This window comes from Epinephelus fuscoguttatus, linkage group LG16 (assembly GCF_011397635.1).
Source record: "Epinephelus fuscoguttatus linkage group LG16, E.fuscoguttatus.final_Chr_v1".
NCBI classification, from domain to species: Eukaryota; Metazoa; Chordata; class Actinopteri; order Perciformes; family Serranidae; genus Epinephelus; species Epinephelus fuscoguttatus.
The window spans coordinates 33542435-33562924 of record NC_064767.1 but is presented as its reverse complement, the minus strand read 5'-3'; the positions used below and the strand labels follow the sequence as shown (position 1 = coordinate 33562924).

Sequence of the window (20490 nt, the reverse complement as noted above, 5' to 3'; positions counted from 1 at the left end):
ACTTAATTTACAATTACCATGCTTGTTAATTGGAACATCCTCAAGAACTTTTTGATGACTGCACTCCTTCAGTACTTAGCTTCACCCTAGAAATGGTTTCATTTATGCTTCTCCTTTTGCCCTTGGAAAAAGACTTACTAATTAATGTATAATTGCAAAATGACATTGTGTCACAGAGCTGGTTTAGTTTGGGGTGTTTTTATTTAAATTCAGTCGGATTAACAAGAGTCTAATATTGTACAGCTCTAAAAAGACACATTCTGTCTTCCAGAGAGCTGAATAAGCGTACTTATGAATTGTTAAAATGAATATAGACCTTTTTTACAGTAGGTATTTTGGATGTATTAGCAGAAAGGGCACAGGTGTAAGTAATAACAAGAATCACTGATGGCTGCATTCCATTTAGGTGTGCCAGTTTCAGGGTGCTGGTATTGTGCATGTTGACTCTGGCATGGCTCACTGGTGCATCCATATGGATCTGGGCCATCAATATTGTTATTAGTTCCGTCTTTGTCTTTCCTGCTCTGATGAGTCCAAATGTGTGAAAGGGTCTATTGTTTGTGCTGGCTCACTGGCATGATTTACTAGGGCACATAATGGAAAAAGCCAACTCAAAATGTCTGCTGTGAAAAAGGCATATGTCAAAGGTCATAAAAAACAATACTTGTCAAATGACAACTGAGGTAGTGCAGGCAAAACTTAGTTACCCTCTGATACACCATCGTTGGGGAGATATACACCGCCTGATACGCAGAATAATTGCATGTTTACTTTATGATGATCACCACCTGTGTGCCATTATTTTTATATCTTTTGTATTTGGTTCTACAGCACTGATTATGACAACAAGTTCAAGAAAAAAAATCTAACCTTTTGAGAAATACTTTTACATTTGCTTTCTTTACAAGAGTGAGATGAGAAGACCAATCGATATCAATTTCATGTCTGTGTGTTAAGTACAGGAATGGATTCAGGATTTGATTAGCAATGAAGACTGGGAGCAGGGTGACACATCTATCCTGGCTCAGTCAGTTACTCATCGGCAAAGTAAGAGCCTTATTTGATGGTTACTTTCCAAGAAGACAAAGGAAATCTTTAGCAGCCAGAGTCAAATTTCAAGTCTGGGTAAAGTGAAATCAGAGACCCATTTCTAAATGCATTATACATGTTAGAAAATATTTGTGGAAAACATTTGATAGGACTTTCCACTACAGTATATGGCAGAGGTTTGGACTTGAGTCATATGACTTGGACTCGAGTCAGTTACAAAGTTACAAAGTAAGTTACAAATTTGTTGAATTTAGACACGACAAAATCAAAAAAGACTTGCAACTCAACTTGGCCTTTAACACCACTGACTTATAACTTCACTTGAACTTGAGCCTTTTCACTTGAAAATACTTGATACCTTCCCACAAGGCCAAAAAGTAAGAAGTCTGTTATTTAAAAAGTGTTCTGCTATTCTTTCCCAGCAAGTCAACACTTCATTCCAAGATCCACTTTGTTTGAACCAATTCAACAACATCCAGTCATGTTGCAAGAGTGAACCACAAAGAACTTAAAGGGACACTGTGTAGCATTTTCAGTTATTTATTGGCAAAAACTGATGTCTGCATTCAGAAATATGTCACCATTGGTGTATTATTACCTCCACCATTAATATGACTTATTCTCGTAAAAGGAGAATTTCAGATTTGTTTGTACATTGGGCGGGTAAGTCATTTGGGGGGTTCCATAATGTTTCGCCATCTTGAAAATACATCTGCCAGCAAGGGACATATAGCACCACCAGGGAATAGCCCCGCCTTCTGCATTTTCGTTGAGAGCTAGGCCAGCAATGCGTGACTGAGAAGCCGAAGGAGAGCAGCAAGAGGTGCTTCGCTACTACCCCGGCACTACTGCAGCATAACAAAGTCTCACTCTTTGAGCATTATGCAGGATCATGCCAAGAAAGCGCAAAAGGGAATCAAAAAGGCAATGTGACCTACCCTGGAAATCCAGACCCAAACCTTGAAAGATTTAGGGTCTGGCCATGAGTAATGAAAATGGCCCAACTCGAGGGGCGGCACCAAGCATGCATTTGTAAATATCACTGCACGCAATTGGATAACACTACGACCAATCAGAACAATACATGGGGTGACGTATACGCTTAGCTACCAACGGAGCTAACTGGTAGATTAGACTCTTGCCGTATCCAGTCTGCAAAACAGCAAAAACGTCCTTCTTGCAAAGGAAAGACTTGAGCGCCGTCTTCTGTTCCTCTTTTACAGAAAAAAAACAAGTCTAACTCGTTCATTGTAGCAGGCAAAGCTGTTTCAAACAACTGGTGTTCATCCGTAGCCATCTTGCAATGTTTACTGACTGATTCCGGACTTCACCGTCACAGTGCTGTCGTCATCTGTTTAGCTGGCCTCTGGCCTGCCTATATCAGATACACTGATGTGATTGGTGCAGCTTGGTTTCATGGGCATAGGTAATAAGCATCATTACTGATTGCCAGAGTGACTCGCTGAGCAAATTCAAATTTCAAATTTCCAGGGTGAACGTGACCGGCAAATTCAAAAAACGAGGGTCAACATCGGGGTAGCCTTTCCCAGGTGGAAAGAGCTGCTGTCAGCGGCGCAGTGTTGCAAGGAGAGGGATGAGGTGTGTGAGGTTGAGCCACTTGTCAGTTGCCAAAAGACAAGACGTGATTGGTTTGTTTCGATTTACACCTGCCCCAACAGTCCTACGTTATAAACACAGCCAGCATCGCAAGGAGGGGGTTTGTCAGCTCGCATCGCGTGTGTCTGTGTAGGAGCCTGAATGAATACTCCATGAAGTATCAGATGAAATGGTTTCATCAATGTTATCATAGCTTTTTGGTACACATCGGCTACTGTTGTTGCAATAGGTGTTTAAAACAGTGAGGGGCTAGAGTGCACTATCCGTTTGAAAGCAATATATGATTTCAGCGTTAGATGGGAGAAATTCCTACACACTGTGGCTTTAAGTTATGTTATGTTACTTACAGTCAAAAAAAAAAATGATACCAAAGATAACTTTGTTTGCATACAAAGCAATATAGTGGTAAACAATTTATTTATATATAGATGTATATATATATATATATAAATGAAGTACAGTATGCAAATTGCGTGGGTTGAAAATTACAGAGACACGACAACTTTCAACAAACGTTTTAAAAATCAGTACAAACTGTAACAACATTGTGATTTTTGTGAATTTTGTTACTCTGCTGTTAAAATGGCCTTACATTTGCTTTTTAGGAATTGAAACTCAAAGTTTAGAACTTGGGACTTGAACTGGGAATTGAGTGCAAAGACTTGAGTCTTACTTGTGATTTGCAAAACAATGGCTTGTCCCACCTCTGGTATATAGTACTGCATTGTGGAGTTTGACTGTTTTTCACCATTTCTGTTTTCAGGACTGAAGGTTTGGCTTGATGACGGAGCCATCTTTATCATAACCGCGTAAACTATATAAACACTAGAGTTCACTTGACCCGTTATGAGAGCCAATGCATATGCATTAATTAGCCACCTGAACCCAACCCGCCAACTGTCATTTTTGTGAAGTATAACGTTACAATTGTCAGTACTGAGGACTGAGACGGACAGAGACAGGGACTGAGTGTCCTTGTGTGTGTGTTTGAGAGAGAGAAAGGTAAGAAAAGTTGCAAGGGAAACAGAGACTGACAATTTTCAACCAGTTCTGTGTCATTACAATGTGGTTGAGTCCTGCCTGACACACTGCAATGGCACAGAGCTTGTTGAAAATTGGGCAATTTCTACTTTTAATAATTTACTAGGGACACTGCTTTTTCACTTCATCATACATCACTGACTGCTTCAGCTTGTTGCTGCCAACATCGCCGCCATATTGGATGGGCAAAACTGATCTTCAGTGGACAGGCCCCCAGCGTTTCAAAGCAGAGTGCACTGCTTTTTTTTATGATTCTGAATCCTAGTTTTTTATACTTGGCATTTTGGCAGGGTGGTTAATAACACATTTTTCTGCAGTGTGACAAACTCAGAATAAATATTTATTTTTGCTTTACCTGGACTTTAAGCCTTGTCTCATTCTGACGGGTGTACTGTCTCTTAAGCTGCGTTCACACCAAACGCAAATTCGCAAATTCGCGCGTCAAGATTACATACAAAGTCAATGCAAAGACGCGATTAGATGCGAATGGACGCGTCTAGCACGACGCGATGGACGCGATAGAGGTGTCCAGCGTCCCACGCCTCATCACTCAAGTTGAAAATATTGAACTTTTGAGGCGAATTCGCGTGACGCTGTGCCGCAAAAGCCAATCAGTGTTGAGATTCTCCCGACGTCACTGGCATGTGTCAACAACAATAAACTGCTACTCACCGGAGACAGATAGACAGACGCTCCGCAGCTGAAATGGAGCGGCTGTAGTTGGTGTCCTGCCCGGAGATCCTGGCGCCAACCCTCGCCAACAGGTCCTCAAACTGGGCCCCAGTCAGCCTGAAGTGCCGCTGAAAGCGGCTATCATCCAGACGGAGTTCCTGGAGGAGGTGGTGAAACTCGCCAAGCTGGATACGCTTCTGCAGGATAGTGTAAACCCAAAAACGACGGCATTTGGCCGTCCGACGCATTTGGGACCTCCAGAGCAGGTAAACAACAAAGCAGCGATGGTGGTTATCTCAGCCATGGTCGTCAGTGACGTCTTGATGCCCCGACATCCAGTTATTGATGCTGAGATGGAGGAGAAACTTATCATTGCGGTGTGCGGCTACCCGGAGCTATATGATACTACCTGTCTACTCTGCAGAGACCGCAAAAAAAGGAGTAGGCTTGGGTGAAAGTCGCCGAGGAGACTGGTCTACTTGGTAAGTTCTGTAAATATGTGTCTTTTATTAGTCTGCAGAATGGTTGTACTATGAACATTAGCACTAGCTTAGCTCCGGTTAGCACAGCCGGCTTCCCCACTACTTGCACGAATGACGCGATAACGCGAATTAACAAAATGGTCCAGCGTCCAAACCCGCGCGTTACGGGCGGCGCGTTACTCACGTCACACGCGTGTAATTCTCTTCACTCGCGCCCGGTGTGAACGCAGCTTTATTCAGATCCAACACATTTGCTTAAAGGGCCAGTGTGTAATATTTGGCATGGTTTATTGTCAAATATGAATCTGAATCTGAATATTCTACCCATTAATATGTTTATATAAGTGTATAATCGCTATAAAATAAAATTCGTTTGGTTTTCGTAGCCTTATAATTATGCTTTTATATATATATAGGAAGGGCCTTGCTATAGAGAAGTCGCCATCTTGCGCTGCCATGTATGTAAGGCAGCCCTAGCAGATAATCCAGCCAGCCAGAGAATGCGTTTCGCGTGTATAAATAAACCAACAAAGACAGCGGAAGGAAGGAAGAAGGAGGAGGAAACAGCAGAGAGTTTTAGCAGTTCATCCATGGAGAGTAGTGAAAGGTTTTTTTAGTTATAAAGTTTGCGAATGGACCACACTTACCACGCAACAGGAGAGAATGAACCCGAACTGTCATCTGCGAGGAAAAGAAAACGCAACTTCACTCCTCGTGATGCACTCTCTGCGGCGCTTTTCCTCCTGATGATATATCTCCCCAACGATGGTAGCACCGAATCCCATTCTGTGCAGCAAAATGGGAGCGGAGGATTCAGCCTCTCTACTCGCCTGCTCAGCATCCAAGTTCCTCATCTGTATGCTCCGGCTCAAACAGGTATGGCTCTGGGTCTGTGTCCGCTACAAGAAACTGTTCAAAATCGCGTTCAAAGTCGTCCATTGCAGTTACTATAGTCCGGAGATATTGCTAGGCTAAATAAACAGCTGAGCTCTGTTTACTGGCTACGCTGTCAGTCAGTGTGCGGGCTGGAGATTGGTGGAGCAGAAAGGGGAGGGGGTACACGCTAGGTAATGTAAACGAGTATGTGTATATGAAGTGTGTGTGTTACGCTAGAAGAGTCACGCCAGATTTCCACTGGATGCGTGTCCGTTGCAGAACGGCAGCGCTGGTTATCCGCTGCATGTTCCGCCGTCCGTCAATACCCACCGGCTGCGTTTGCTGTGTGGAGCGGTGCAGCTCCGCCGGAAGACATCTCGGTGCACTGCCGTTATTAATATCTCCTCGTCCATGGTGTTAACGGGGTACAATGACGTCTAAAAACCTCTGACCTGTTGACTTCAGGCCTGCCTCACACACACACGGTTCACTCTCTCTTCCCTTTCACACACTCCCTCTCCCTCTTGCATCTCCATCACTCTCGCTGTCTCTCAGATGGCTGTACATTGTGTACTGGGGGTTTCCTCCTCAGCTCCACGGGAAGGGGTCTCTCTCTCTGGACAACACAGTTTTTGTCATTATGTCCTTTTTCAAGGTGTAGTGCAGGGAAATATGATCCGTGTGAACACTGTGTATTTTGTTTTGAAAATTTACCAAATGTTTTATCGTGTTTCTGTGCACTTCCTGCCCCGCACGTATCTGTTGCGGAGGGCTCCGGACTGCCGGAGCTGTGACGGAGCCGGAACGCAGCACAGCCGTAGCTGGTGGAAACACACACATTCACTACAATTGAATCCTATCGGCTCTGCTGCCGTGCCGGAGCGGAGACGCAACCAACACGCATCTGGTGGAAATAGGCCGTCAGAGTTTGGGACAGAGTCTTTTACACCCTGGAGTGTTAGCGGAGTTTCTGGAGTGCTCAAATAAACTGGCCTTTTTCCTGAACGCTACTCTGGTCTCCTGCTCATGAGGGATTCATTACAATATCGTAACATGGTTTAGATTTCTAAATAAACATTTACCTTGTTGCTAGATAGACCTACTCCTGAAAAACTCGTGTCTGCGCAAGGCTTTTTGTCCCTACGAGGCCACCGTCATTTACCTGACAGGAGGGGTGAGCGAGTGAGCCCTGCAATCTAGAATTTGACCACTGATGTCACTGTTTTCAACCCATTTTACACACTGGCCCTTTAACTGAAAATATGGCTGATCTTTGGCGGTCGCAAACTACAGTATTGTTATGGAAAAACTGTGTTGTCCAGAGAGAGACCCCTTCCCTTGGTGCTGAGGAGGAAACCCCCAGTACACAATGTACAGCCATCTGAGAGACAGCGAGAGTGATGGAGATGCAAGAGGAAGAGGGAGTGTGTGAAAGGGAAGAGAGAGTGAACCGTGTGTGTGTGTGTGTGTGTGTGTGTGTGTGTAAGAGCCAGGCGAGCAGCAGAGGTCATTTATATAACCACAGTGATGAAACATCCATAATTTAGCCCTTTTAAAGTGTGAACAAGACTGAGCTCCTTTAGCCAGACAGCAGGGTACAAGGAAAGCCATTTACTTTGAGAAGGCTAGAAAGACCACTCGACATCCTTTTAAACCACTTATTGAAACTCATTTTCAAAGCATTACTTTGATAGTGACATCTTCCATCCTAATAATTAAACTATTGATTTTTTGCCCTCTTTCCATCTTGTGATGCCTTCATGTCATTTATGAGCATGGCTTTTGTTTTGATAGTTAAATCACTCACACGTAAATTGCTGCTTGAAGAATAAAGCCTATAATGATTATGATTATTGCTTTAGGGGCTGATGAGAATGACAGGTGCAAGTCACACTGTTACATATTCAAATAGAAGAGAGAAAAATAGCATTTCATGTGCATCAATTACCCCCCTATCACCCCCTCCCTTCCCCTACCAAAAACTCATTCACCCATTGCCATGGAAATGAGCCGCAGGGAGAAAGGGGCCCATCATCATCATCGCCGCCATGTCGGGCAATGAGCCCACCATCCTTTATTACGGGATGGAGCCGCTTCTTGAGAGCACTCTCAACTTCACCATGGAAACAGACCCATCGTTTAGGGTGGGGGGGGTGTTTTATAATCACCCCAAACCCCAAATACATTCACATTCACACACACAAACACACATACACACATAAAGACAGAGCTTCCCAGTATCTTCAATGAATACAGCGGCCTCATTCAGCAGTGGGGGGCTGTCACATTAAGGACTTGGCCACAACACAAGGGGTAAAATATCTGACTTGATTAAACGCCTTGCATTAATTCTAATGCGATATTCTGATTAGATTTCACACATACATGTAAAATTGTCCCAATGGTCAAACTGGTGCTTCACAGCCTTTCCCATCCCGACACTACTACAATTAACTGGGTCTTTGAAGTGCCTGTACAGCCATAAACCCTAAAGTATGTTAATTTAACCCACTTTTTCCCAAAACACAAGTCGCAACTAGGGCATGAAATGAAGCTTTCCCGCTCTCCTGCGAGTGATTCTTACAGCAAGTGGGTCCAGAAACAGGAACACAAGCCCAGTTGGTGACTATTATAGAGAGGGAAGTGTGGAAAATGGACACAAAATGACCTGCCACTGGTAAAATATGTTTGTTTACAGGTGATAAAGGAAGTAGGACACAACCTCTTGCAGTCTCTTCGAATAAGCAGTGATATCAAATGGAGAACAGATAATGGTTTATATTGTGATGTTTGTGTTCTGATACAACATTGCACACATTAATGGCCTTTCGAAATGCTGCAGTAAAAAATAACTGCCTGCATTTCCACATTTTTTTTTTAAGTTGAACACTTATGCAACCAGAGTGAGAGTTCTATCAGTCAAGGCTGTGCAAAGTGAGCAACTGCATATTTCAGAATAAAGTTGTAATGAATTAAATGTGGTTGTATTTCTTCAAAATACCACTAATGTAAGTGACACTTTTCTCCTTGGGCCCACTTACAGGTTTATGTGGCCATGTTAATAGTTTTTCTAATCCCACTCCTGCCCGCTCCTGGTGCATTACTGACCATTACTGTCCGCTCCCACTGAGTGTGTTATCTACTCCTACAAGGTGTGTGTCAGCTCTCGCCTGCACCTGCAAGCATTCTGACCATACATGACCAAACAATAGACTGATAAACAGCATAATTATGCTGTAGTGCATAACAACATTCATAATTACAGTTATTCTGGTGTGTGGGGGATTCTATTATTATTATCTGTAATATTCCTGAGAAATTCCTCCAAATGTCTGACTTGTGTTGCTTGTAATGTAATGTCCTGCTTTTATCTTCTTTTCCACTTAACTTGTTGACGTCTCCATCCTTCATATGAATTAATCTCTGGGACCTTCTCAGATCTTTTTGACCACCCAGGGTTCGACATAAGCAATGGCCCGATGGCCCAGGGCCAATCAAAAAGTATGTTGGGCAAGTTGACTGACAGGTCACAGGCCCGCTCGGGCCAGTTACGCTGTAAGGTTTGTTTTTTTTTTTTTGTCAGGGGAACAACTAAAGCGGATTTTTATCCCACTTTTCTCGAGCTTTAAGTGGGCTTTTTGGCCAAAGGTGCCCTCACCTTTGTGCAGTGAAACGCCGGAGGAGGGGAAAACATGCCGGTGCGCTTGTGCGTCTCCGCCAACGCGGACACCGCACACCGCTGCCAGGTATATTTCTCTCCAACGTGCGTTCGCTGGCGAATAAACTGGATGAACTTCAGCTACTGATGGTAGTGAAGACTTTCTACATCTGCAGTTTTGTGCTTAACGGAGACATGGCTGTGTGGATCGATACCAGAATCTGCGGTGCAGCTGGCAGGCTTCCAGCTCTTTAAAGCGGATCGTAACACGTAACTCTCCGGCAAAACTAAAGGTGGAGGTATCTGTTTTTATACTAAGTGGCTGGTGTAATGACGTGACAGTGATCCAGCAGCACTGCTCTCCTAATCTGGAATCTTTTTTCATCAACTGCAAACCTCTTTACTCCCCCCCATGAGTTTGCTTCATTCATTCTGGTCGGTGTTTACATCACACTGCAGGCCAACGTACAGAAGGCACAGCGCACGCTCGCCGACCAGATAGCTACTGTGTGTGGTGTGTGGAGTGGTCTGCGGCCTTCACATGATTAAGAACAATGTGCTTCGCTCACCGCCAGGTGCTGCGCAGCGGCGCGGTCAAAGTTCAAATAATTTCAACTCTGAGCGCAGCTCTTGGGCGGAAAATCCGAGCGTTGCCACCCTGTCCATAGACAAACAATGGGACAGCCAGCGCAAAGTGGTTTTACAGCTGATCATGTGTAGCGGCCTTTACCCAGACTTGGCGACTTTAACAAAGGTAACCTCACCCATGAACTCCCCAAATACAAACAGTTTATAAAATGTCCGACCAGAGAGAAGAATATCCTGGATCACAGTTAGGCCTACACAACTGTTAACAACGCCTATCACCCGGTCCCCCGCGCTGCACTGGGCCACTCTGACCACAACACCATCCACCTGATTCCCTCATACAGGCAGAAGTTAAAGCTCTATAAACCTGTTTTGAGGTCATCTAAGAAGTGGATGAGTACACAGAGGCTGTGACATCATCCATCAGCTTCTGTGAGGACTGCTGTACCATCACACACTACGGTGAGGTATAATGGAGTTAAATGAAATGAAGTTAAATGAAATGAAGTTTTATAGACATTCTCTCTCTCTCTCTCTCTCTTTTTTTTTTTTTACTTGGGCCAGTCAGAAAATTTTTTTATGTTGAACACTGCCACCTGCTCCCACGCGTGGCAGATTTGAAACCACCCTTTCCCATTTGTGTTGGGTCTCACAGGATAAGTGGAATCCCAATCCTAATGCAGTCTTCTAGTATCCGTACTTATCCGAGTACAAGTTTCATTCAAGTAAAATTTGCCAATAGCCGTGCTTCTGATAAAGCAAAATCCTCACTTGTATTGCTGTGTTCAGTCTGTTACTCTTGGGATCAAAAGGATCTGAAGCTCAATTCTGAGATTGATCTGTTAATATTTTCTAACAAATTATATAGTAACTTCTGACCAACCCATGTCAATTTCAAGTTTAAATTAAAAACGTCTGGTTTAAACTCCACTGGTTCGATATGGGCACAGATAATGGTGTACTTGATCATCCCAACTAAATACACGAAAGTCAAAATCATTTTCAGGTCAGTTTTGTAAAGACTTTCATCTGAATGTCTGAACTACAGAAAGTTAACGAGTTCTTCTTTTTCTTATTTTGTATGGTAAACTACATAACTATGCTTCGCCAACACATTCTCACTCCCAACTCGTCAAATATGGTAGCTTGGTCACCAAACTATGACGCTCCAGGTTTCCCTCTATTGTCAGTTTTGTACAACACAGGACAGCGTGTCAGTTTCTACTAATTAAATTAATACAGTGTCTTTTTAAAGTAAACTTCCAACGTAGGTCTACTTAACTTCTGATTTTTGTTAGGGTTACACAACAAGAGTACTAGGCATCGGGAAATGACAAGGTGAGAGTTAAAATAGGTTGGCTTCACTGGCAACATGTGATAAGGAGTGATAATGATACAGCCTTGTTCAACCTGTCTCATGTCTCTTCCTGCTCTCTGTGATCATCTGTGCTGTGTTCTATATTTTCTTTTCTGTTTCCGTTGTCAGACAACTGAATTAATATGAAAGCGCTGACTGAATGTGGTTCATAAAGACTACCTGTTGACAAGGCCAACAGTAATTTTCATTGTTTCACTGAGAAATTGGTCGAATCAGTATTTTAACGAACTGGCAGTCCTCTGTCAAAATAGACACAAATGCTTGGAAGGCTACTTTGCTGGCTTTGCTGCTCAAACTACAGGCCATACATTCCCATTTTCGTATTGTCCGCCACCCATGCCGCCACTGTGGACACAAAGACTATAGAAGTGGTTCACAAGACAAGACTCCCCTCTCTCTCTTTCTCTCCCTCTCTCTCTATTTCTCTCTCTCTCTCAAACTCTGATAAAACATTTAAACTAGGCAGTGCTGATCAGTTACTAAGGTTTTTGTTACTTCACCTATTTCTTGCCTAAAATGTTCTTTAGGAACCTATTTTACTGCACTGTTTCACTGTCATAGCAACAGTTTGTAAACTGGAAGTGGGCACCATACTGTTTGCTGCACAGTGAAAACATAGGCTTAAAAAAAAGAGTTAATGGTAAAACTAAGCAGCGCTGATCAAATATAAACCAAGATTCTGTTAGTGAACTTCCTTTTTCTTGCCGCAAATGTTGTCAGAAACATATATTTTTTTCAGTATTTCAACAGTGAAATACTTCTTTAACGCTACGGAACAATGTTTTCAAGAGTGAACCCTTGTTGTGATTGTATTGTGTACACGCACATGGATGAACTTGCATGCACAAGCACCCCTGACTGACAGCAGGTGCCGGTAATGTGCTAAGAAATATAGCAATGCACCAACAAAGAAGACTGCTAGCAAGAATACAGGAATGTTAACAACACATGATGAAAATATTCAAGTAAACAGTTTTGCAAATTAAGCTCACTTAGTGTCTTAGCGTGTAGCATACATTGTTGTTAATCCTCATTGTTTTAGAGGACCCAGGTGTGCTTATCTTCTCCTATATTTCCCCTTTTTATTAGTCTCTATCTGGCGTAAAAAAGCCAGCAGTGCTTTGCAAAATCTATATGTTCGATGATGCATTTAGAAATTGTTAAGACTAAAATTAAGTGAATGGAAACAAAAAGATGCCTCATTCCTGGCTGCAACAATACAATTTCTGTATCTCCAAATTAACAATATGACTTAAATAGAGGTAAAGCTGGGACCAAAATAAGGTCAGCTGCTGCTGGAATAGAGGAGACAACATGGAGGAAAAATCCTGTTTATTCCCTCTGGACACAAGTGTCAATTCAGCGTGTCAAGACCATTGCAGTAGGGAGAGACCGAGGCAGAATTGAAAGGGACACAGAGACAGAAAAAAAGCTGAAACAAACAGACAGGGGTGCTCCATCAATAAAAGTTTTTGAAATTGATTCAGTGGCTCCTGAAGAGTTCTTTTTTTTTTTTGGCAGGATGGAACATCTCTGAGACAGCATTTATCACCATGGGACACCAAAGCTATCCAAGCAAACCCTAAAATAAACACATAAAATATGTCATAACGTTGCTGTGGTCAAAGAAAGTCCTATTTTCTGATATTTAATTAAAAAATCAATATTGGCCTAATTGTTTGGCAAACCAAGAAGAAAAAGCTGACTGAGAAATTGTGTAAAAATGCTTATCTGGCTGGTCTTACTGTATTGTTTATATTTTCATTCCAGCACAGCCTGCTAAACTGAATTAAACGGACCAGAGGAACTGACAAAAACACACACACACAGACACAGAAGCAAAAGCAGAGTCTGTTTGACAGCTGCAGAGTGAGGTAACCAGAGACACAGAGGGATGGATGGAGGAACGGGAGGATGTGTGAGTGCTGAAGGCATGCTGCCACGTATTTGACTTATTGATTATGTGTGAAATCTCATCCACTCGACATGGCTGCAAGGTGTGTAGCATTGGTTATTTATAGCAGGGCGTCCACACTCACTCTTCCATGCTGTGGTCGGGAATGTTTTATCAATGCTGTATCCACCAGCTCTTTCTTCTGCCACCAGAGCTTACCCTCACCTAAGTCTAATACAATACAGCCTTGTACTGGGAAAACACAGGGTGACTGCATATTACAGATTTATGGTGAAAACCCCTGAACCAACCCTGACTTCTTCTACTGTGTTTTTGCTGTCCAGCGCTGGGGTTGACAAGCAGGAAGCACAATGTGCGGCCGGTTAACGGGCCAAGACACATACCGTGTACTCCAAATGTCACAGGTTTGAATCCAGCTTGTGACCTTTGGTGAATGTCATATCCGCGGTGCATTCGATATCTCCAGCTTTTCTACTGCTGCGTTCCTCAATTAGGCACAAATGCCATTAACATGCATGCATGCAGGAGATTACGGACACATGATCAGTCCTCCCTCTAAACTGACCGGTACATCCACACATTTGTCTCATACTAATAATAAAAGCTTCTCTCCAGTTGTTGCTTCATTTTTAGATTATTTTGCATTGTGCATACTTAAATGTTGTGACACTTTGCTATAGATGGAGGGGTTCAAACTATTTTTAGTCACTCAAACTGATTAGACCTCTCGCCTGGTTAAAGTTGGTTAGGGCCACTTTTGGGGAGTAGTGTATGCTGAGGTCACCAAATTTTATGTATTGACAACAATCACAGAGATTAAGGATGGACAAAATATCAATATGGGAATGTATCATATTACTTTCTCTGTGATATGTTATTGATACTCTGGTGCCAAACATTAATATTTCTATTAAAACACACAGGCGCTCTGAATGGAATCCCCTGCCAATATGACTCACCAGAGTCAACTACTAATACTACAAGTACTTCACGACTCCTTGTGGTGGCACATCAAATGAAAGAGGGCAAAGTAAATGGAAGTTAACAAACTTGCAGTGAAGAACCTCACAGCATAATAATCTTCATAAATGAACAGTATTTTCATGATTATTAAAACCTAAATGTAATCACCAGACGTAAAAAGCTAACATTGGGCTATAAAAAAACCACACCACAGTCACATGACCTAACGTCACCACCATAACAAGACTGTAAAGCCGTGTTCGGTGCTGCTTGGCATGGTGATGCTCTGTATCCCATTTAGCCATTTGTTAACAGTCGCCTTTTTTGAGATACATTGAAACTTCAGACTTCGTGAGTGGGGTATTTACTGATATGTTTTATGTTGCAGAACAAAATGTTAAAGTCTCTTCATCTTGGGCTAATCACAGAACTTATTTCAGGTACCTAACCACAAACCCATTCAAAAAACCCACTGACCTTGAGACAGGGAAGCAATGAGTAGTAACATGATAGCTCATTTTCGGGTTTTAGGACTCATTCCCGGAGGAATCTATGGCAGACAGCGTAGAGCTGGACAGTGGGGGAAAACAAATCAGAAAGGCGCCATCATCTTTAATTCAAAAGACTGGGCCCATTTGGCTTTTACAACACAGCTGGGGCAAGCAAAATCAACACATTCTCACTCTGACCTTGTCACATATTGACATTTGGTCATGGACTTTCTACGTCAACATACAACGTGCAAGGTACCCTGGGTGAGTCTGGGTGTGTTGGTTGTTGATGTTCTGGGACGCCGCGTCAACTTCAGCCTGTTACATGCATTGCCTATTTTCAAAATACGCTTCCGTTTTCACAGGAAATGTACAGTTTGCATACAGTCTTTTTCAGAATAAATGCACTACATCGGTACAACACTGCGAATTGACCTTTTTTTTCCAACAGCAAACACACATGGTTATGTTTTGCAAAAATACGCATGTGTTTGGGTTTAGGAAAAAAGAACAGGATTTGGCTTTACAATCTTACAGGAAACTTATACTGGCCTCCTGGGTGAGAGTCGGTGGTTGGTGGACCCATCCACCACCCCTCTTGCCCACCCTACTCAAACTTCCTAAAACTTTCATTGTTGTCCCGCCGCATTTCTCCTTGATGCCAACGGGTGCTGTTAAACAATAATGGTGACCAGCCGCCTATCGTGCCAATGTACAGTCAAAGAACAGCTTTTTTTTGTCGGTGTCTGATGCTAGAAGTCAACGACCAAGAGCCGGATTGTGATGACGTCAGAGTGAGACCCGGCTGGCAAAATTAACGGGTTATGCAAGAGAGAGAAAAAATTATTGTGCTGCATTCTGTTATGCAATGCCGCTGTTGTCTTGTAGTATAAATCCAGCGCACCCTTTACATTCACAGTGATGTGCTTAGTGTTGCCAACTTGGTGACTTTCTTGCTAGACTTAACGACTTGTCAGGCCCTTGAGTGACTTTATTCTAATTACCCGCTGCCAATGCGATCTCTGCAGGTGCATTCTGTTGAGTTCACATTATGTTATGAGGAGGAGCTCTAAGGTTGACTGCTAATATTTTTGAATATGCCGTTATCTCCATGAATCTGAATATGCTGATTGAAGAACAAGACAAAAATCCACTGGAAGGCGAGTCCTTCTTCCCACAGAGTTCAGGCAGCCTCACACTGTAGATTCAGACCGTGCCAAAGTATTAACTAGTGCTATAGAATGTTTTGCTGAGGATATCCGCCCACACTTGCATACTGTATACTGTGGGTCACAGAGAATACGGAATTAAAGCATATGGTCAAAGTGCTGGAGCCCTGCTACAGTGTGCCTTCACGTCTGCATTTTAGTCAGTCTGTTGTGCCTGCCCTCTATAAACGAGTGCAAGCTGCAGTTCAGGAATTATCAACAGGTCAGAGTCTAGTGATGGAGAATCAGACTACATTACTTACATTTGTGTTATTTATTTATTTTATTGGATATGTGCCAGTATTTGAGCACCTTGACTGTTAAGATTTATGGCCACCTACAGCTAAATTACTATGCATTTTAATTTGAAGGAAATTCACTGTTAAGTTTGTATCGTGAGTTACTCAGTGATTTTCACCTGTAATAAAGATGACAGTAGGTGATAAAGGTAACAGGAGAGTCAACCACAGTGTGTACACACTGACACAAGCCTGATGGTGCATATTATAAAAAGCAAAGTGAAAGTTCAGGGTATGAAACCAAGTAGTTTGTTTGTAGTGGCCTCCAACAGACATCTAAAGAGGTGGGGCAGAAACCAAAGAAGGAGGAGACCTCACCTGACACTTTGGCTGACATCAATCAGCCTAAATAAGTAAACATTCATGAGTGGGTGCACTTTAAGTCAAGTCCATTGGGGTTTATTTTAGTGCCATTTGGTGCTTTAGTATGGTCTTCTTGTACTTCCAGCAGTCCATCCAGGACTATAGGTTTTTTGCGCTTTGCTGACTTAGAAGCATTTGATGTCCTCTTACAAATTTTGAAGCCACAAAAATGTATTCAGCACAACTGTTTCCCTCTACTAAAATTACTTTTTCTCAGTAGCTGATTTTCAGGTTGCTATTTATTAGAAAGCAAGCACACAGTTACTAATAAGCCATTCCAATTATTTTGTTCCTTTCACATTAAGGAATAAACCAGCTACAGGTTTCCCACAATGATACTGTATGTTTTACAACTGTACTGGAATCTAACAAATATTGTCCATAACTTTTTTTGTTGTAAAATATGATTTTCTAGTATGTGTTTTAGTTATGAAATTAGCTGTTTTTGCCACATTTCAAGTACTTTACTTTCCATTTTTGGAATGCACACTAAATCAAAATTGGATGGTCTAGCGCATGACTACTGGACTACTGGCCTGACACCAGATGCTATAATAACTCTGTGATACAAAGGGTCTCTGTACAGTACATGACTCAAATAAAGCTTGACAGCAATAAACCTTTACTTTATAATGTCACACATTATTTCTCCTGCAATTATTACAACGTCAGTCTAAAAATGGCATTACGTCATCCAGGATAATTGGTTTAATCTGACACATTAGGCAGTCATGTGAATATGGTTTGACAAGTTATTATATTGTCCGAGGGTTATTATATTGTAAGTTGGCAGAGGGTTGGTCTTACCCAAGCCCAGCAGGTCCACAGCCGGCTCTGTGCTTTCCTTGGGACTGGCTTTACACTCTGCCTGCAGACAAAGAGAAAGGTGAAAAAAAAGATTTAATATAATGTCCAATTTGCCACAGCTTCTATGTGTTCTCAATTTTAAACTATTATAGGATGTTGCAATTATGTGCAAGAATATGACATGTCTATTTAAGTTTGATACAGAAAAAGCGATTCTGACCTCTATTAAAAAGTAGTATATTAAATAGTCCAAGTCACCCACTGGCCATATGTTTTAGCACAGCTACAGAGTATAAAACTATTCCACTGCAGATTCCATTCAAGATGATGAGTTTTTGTAAAATGATTGCATTATTATGCAGGCCATAGAGTATGTCCTGCAATTATCCCAACCAATGAGTGGAAGTTTGGGGTGACAGTGTTTGATCTGAAGATAAAACAAAAAAAATCCAATACCCTGGATTTCAATGGAAAGTTTTCTTGTTTCAAGGGTCCCTTTGGAGTTTTTCATCAGCAGTGACACTATGGTGCATTGTTTTGAGTAGGCATGTCAGGACATGATACAATACATTTAGTAACTGATACAAATACCAGTAAAATTCCATGATTCTCAATACCTAATTTTATACTATAATAATAATAAACAAAAACAAAACAATAAATTCCATGCTTTTAAACATACACTCCTTCATTAAAACATTTAGATTTGATCTGCCTCAAATGCAAAGTACCAGTCTATGTGGTTTTATGAGATTTTGTGGCTGAGGATACATATATTAATATATACAGCCAATAGTATATTAACATATTTCTATGTAAAATGTCATGGCTGATCTCTGTGGTAGGCTATTCGCCCCACCCCTCCTCCACTGTGGTTGGATGGCAGGGTAAAAAGTGACAGTAACGAGTGCAAAGTTTTACCCAAAGTTAAACGTTTTTCAACTCTCAGCAACCAGAAAAAAGCCCGGATGCACAGCGCTCTGCACAGGATAGAGGATTAGCGCCTTGTCATGCTGCTGCCATTGAAGCAGGGCATAAATACGTGGCACTCCCACGGCAAAGAATTAACAAAATACGCTGACCTCAGGAAAACACTACATACTATATTCTTTGAAAAAGTCAACACAGAGCTGTCGCCACAGCTGCACTTGTTGTCATCTTTCTTCCGCCTCTGGTATTTAACAGCAGACTAGAACATTTGTAGGTGTATATGCCGCCCTGTCAGGTCCACAAGAATTGCATCCCAGGTACCATAGGTACCTCTAGATCTCCTACAAGTTCTGTTACATTTTCAGAACTTGGCACCGATGTATTGTGCTGACATGCTTGGTTTTGAAAGTCTGGGTCCCTGTTCTGTTTGTATCTTGTGCTCTACTATAAATGCACGTGCTCATAGGTGACATAACAGTCCCACTGATGGTTTCACACTATTCCACTTACAACTGGTAGTGGTTATGCAACAAGACGCGTAACAACAAGAAGTAAAAACAACAGACATTTTTTCATCTTATAAAGTTGACATGGTGAAAATGTCAGCAAACAGTTGCCTTTAAACATATACAGTAGATATGAAGCAACATTGCATGTCGTCATTTAATTCCTTTGTGTTGTAAAAGCAAAGGCAAATTGTTCCAGAAATTTACTTTGCAAATGTTTTATGTGGGAGGAAATGCATTCAGTGTAGTAACCTGTGAGGGATCAAGGATACTGTGCATTAATGTGCTTTGGTGAGAAACACTGAATGTAAACTTTGCTAAACTGTCAACAAAAAAAACAAACCAGGGTACCTTTCACTTAGAGGGAAGAAAAAGCTTCTACAAAACTCCTCGGCTCTATTTCTTTTACAAATCTGCTTGTTTGTTTTACAGCACAGCACGAAATAGAAAGAGAGCACTGTTTTTCCCGACCTAACAGATCTAATTGGTAGATTTCTGGGGCTTCTGGCAATGACAGACAGTAGAGAGAGTTTAAGTAAGTAGTAAGTAAGAGTACCCCCTCTAAATGACCTCTTAAAGAAAATCAATTAGCTTACAGACAAAAAAATAAGCAATATTGATAATCCCCTAATCGTTTAAGTCATTTATGAAGTAAAAATACTAAATATTTGCTGGTTACATCTTTCAGCTATTTGTCAGTGTTATAGTGCCATGGCAGTATTGTTTCTGATAAGCAATCATGTTAATTGAGTTTTTAAATTGAAAGCAAATTAGGGGAGGTGAATGGGGAAAAATAGTTAGTGGGGAAGGAATAGGAAGGAGTGCGAAATAAAAGGAAAGACAGAGGGAAAGAGAAAGAGGGAGAGATTAAAAGTCAAAGGGTAGGAGAATAAGACAGGAGGATGAAGAACAGAGGATGGGGCAAGATAGAGATAGAGTGAGATTGGAGAGAAAAATGTAGTGAGGGAGAGAGAGTATAAAAGGTTAACACATGGGCCATGAGAGATCTACAACGCTGGTAACAAACCCAATTTCCCCCCAACAAAAGATCGATGGACCACATTAAATTCAATGTCGTTCCAATCTGAGGCAATGAAAACAATTACTGTGTCCACGCCTAATCAAGAATGCATTGGCTGTGAATTGATGCGTGTTGGGACTGCAGCAAAGCTAGAACAGAGGCGGCATGAAACGCAGCAGGAAGGTCATTTGTGTACAGCAGCAAAAGGTTGGTTAGTGCTGTGGAAATACAGAACTAGTCAGGGTCAGAAGAAAACCCATTTTACGAGATATTGCGGATTGTGGTACCTTCCAACTACAAAAAGATCTGACCAAGCTACATCTTCAAAAGTTCTTAAGATTTTCTTTGCGTATTTAATCCGTTTCATGGTTCAACAATATTTCGTCAGTCAGAAACAGTTATGTCAAAGGACTGCCCATGTATAGCAAATGGTTTTAGTGAGATTTGGAGAATAAATGCCATAATTTCAGAAAAGTCTCAAATAACTGAATTATTTTGCAGGGAGAAATAATCCCCCTGGCCCAGTTGTTCAGAGGTATTCTGATTGGATTTCGGCTTGGATTGGATCAACACTTAAAAAGGGTTGTTCAAAATGGGAAAAAAAGGAATCTGAAATGAGAGTAGA

General features: G+C 41.8%; 1 protein-coding gene across 5 annotated transcripts in view; it reads right to left on the bottom strand.

Moving 5' to 3' along the window:
* The window catches only part of smap1 (small ArfGAP 1), a 190508-nt gene that overhangs the window by 49549 nt on the left and 120469 nt on the right, over nt 1-20490 (bottom strand). For all 5 annotated transcript variants that reach the window (XM_049600392.1, XM_049600393.1, XM_049600394.1 and 2 more), the window contains one exon: nt 17409-17469. In XM_049600392.1, coding sequence (XP_049456349.1) covers nt 17409-17469 — 61 coding nt within the window. The remainder of the gene's footprint in view (nt 1-17408; nt 17470-20490) is intronic.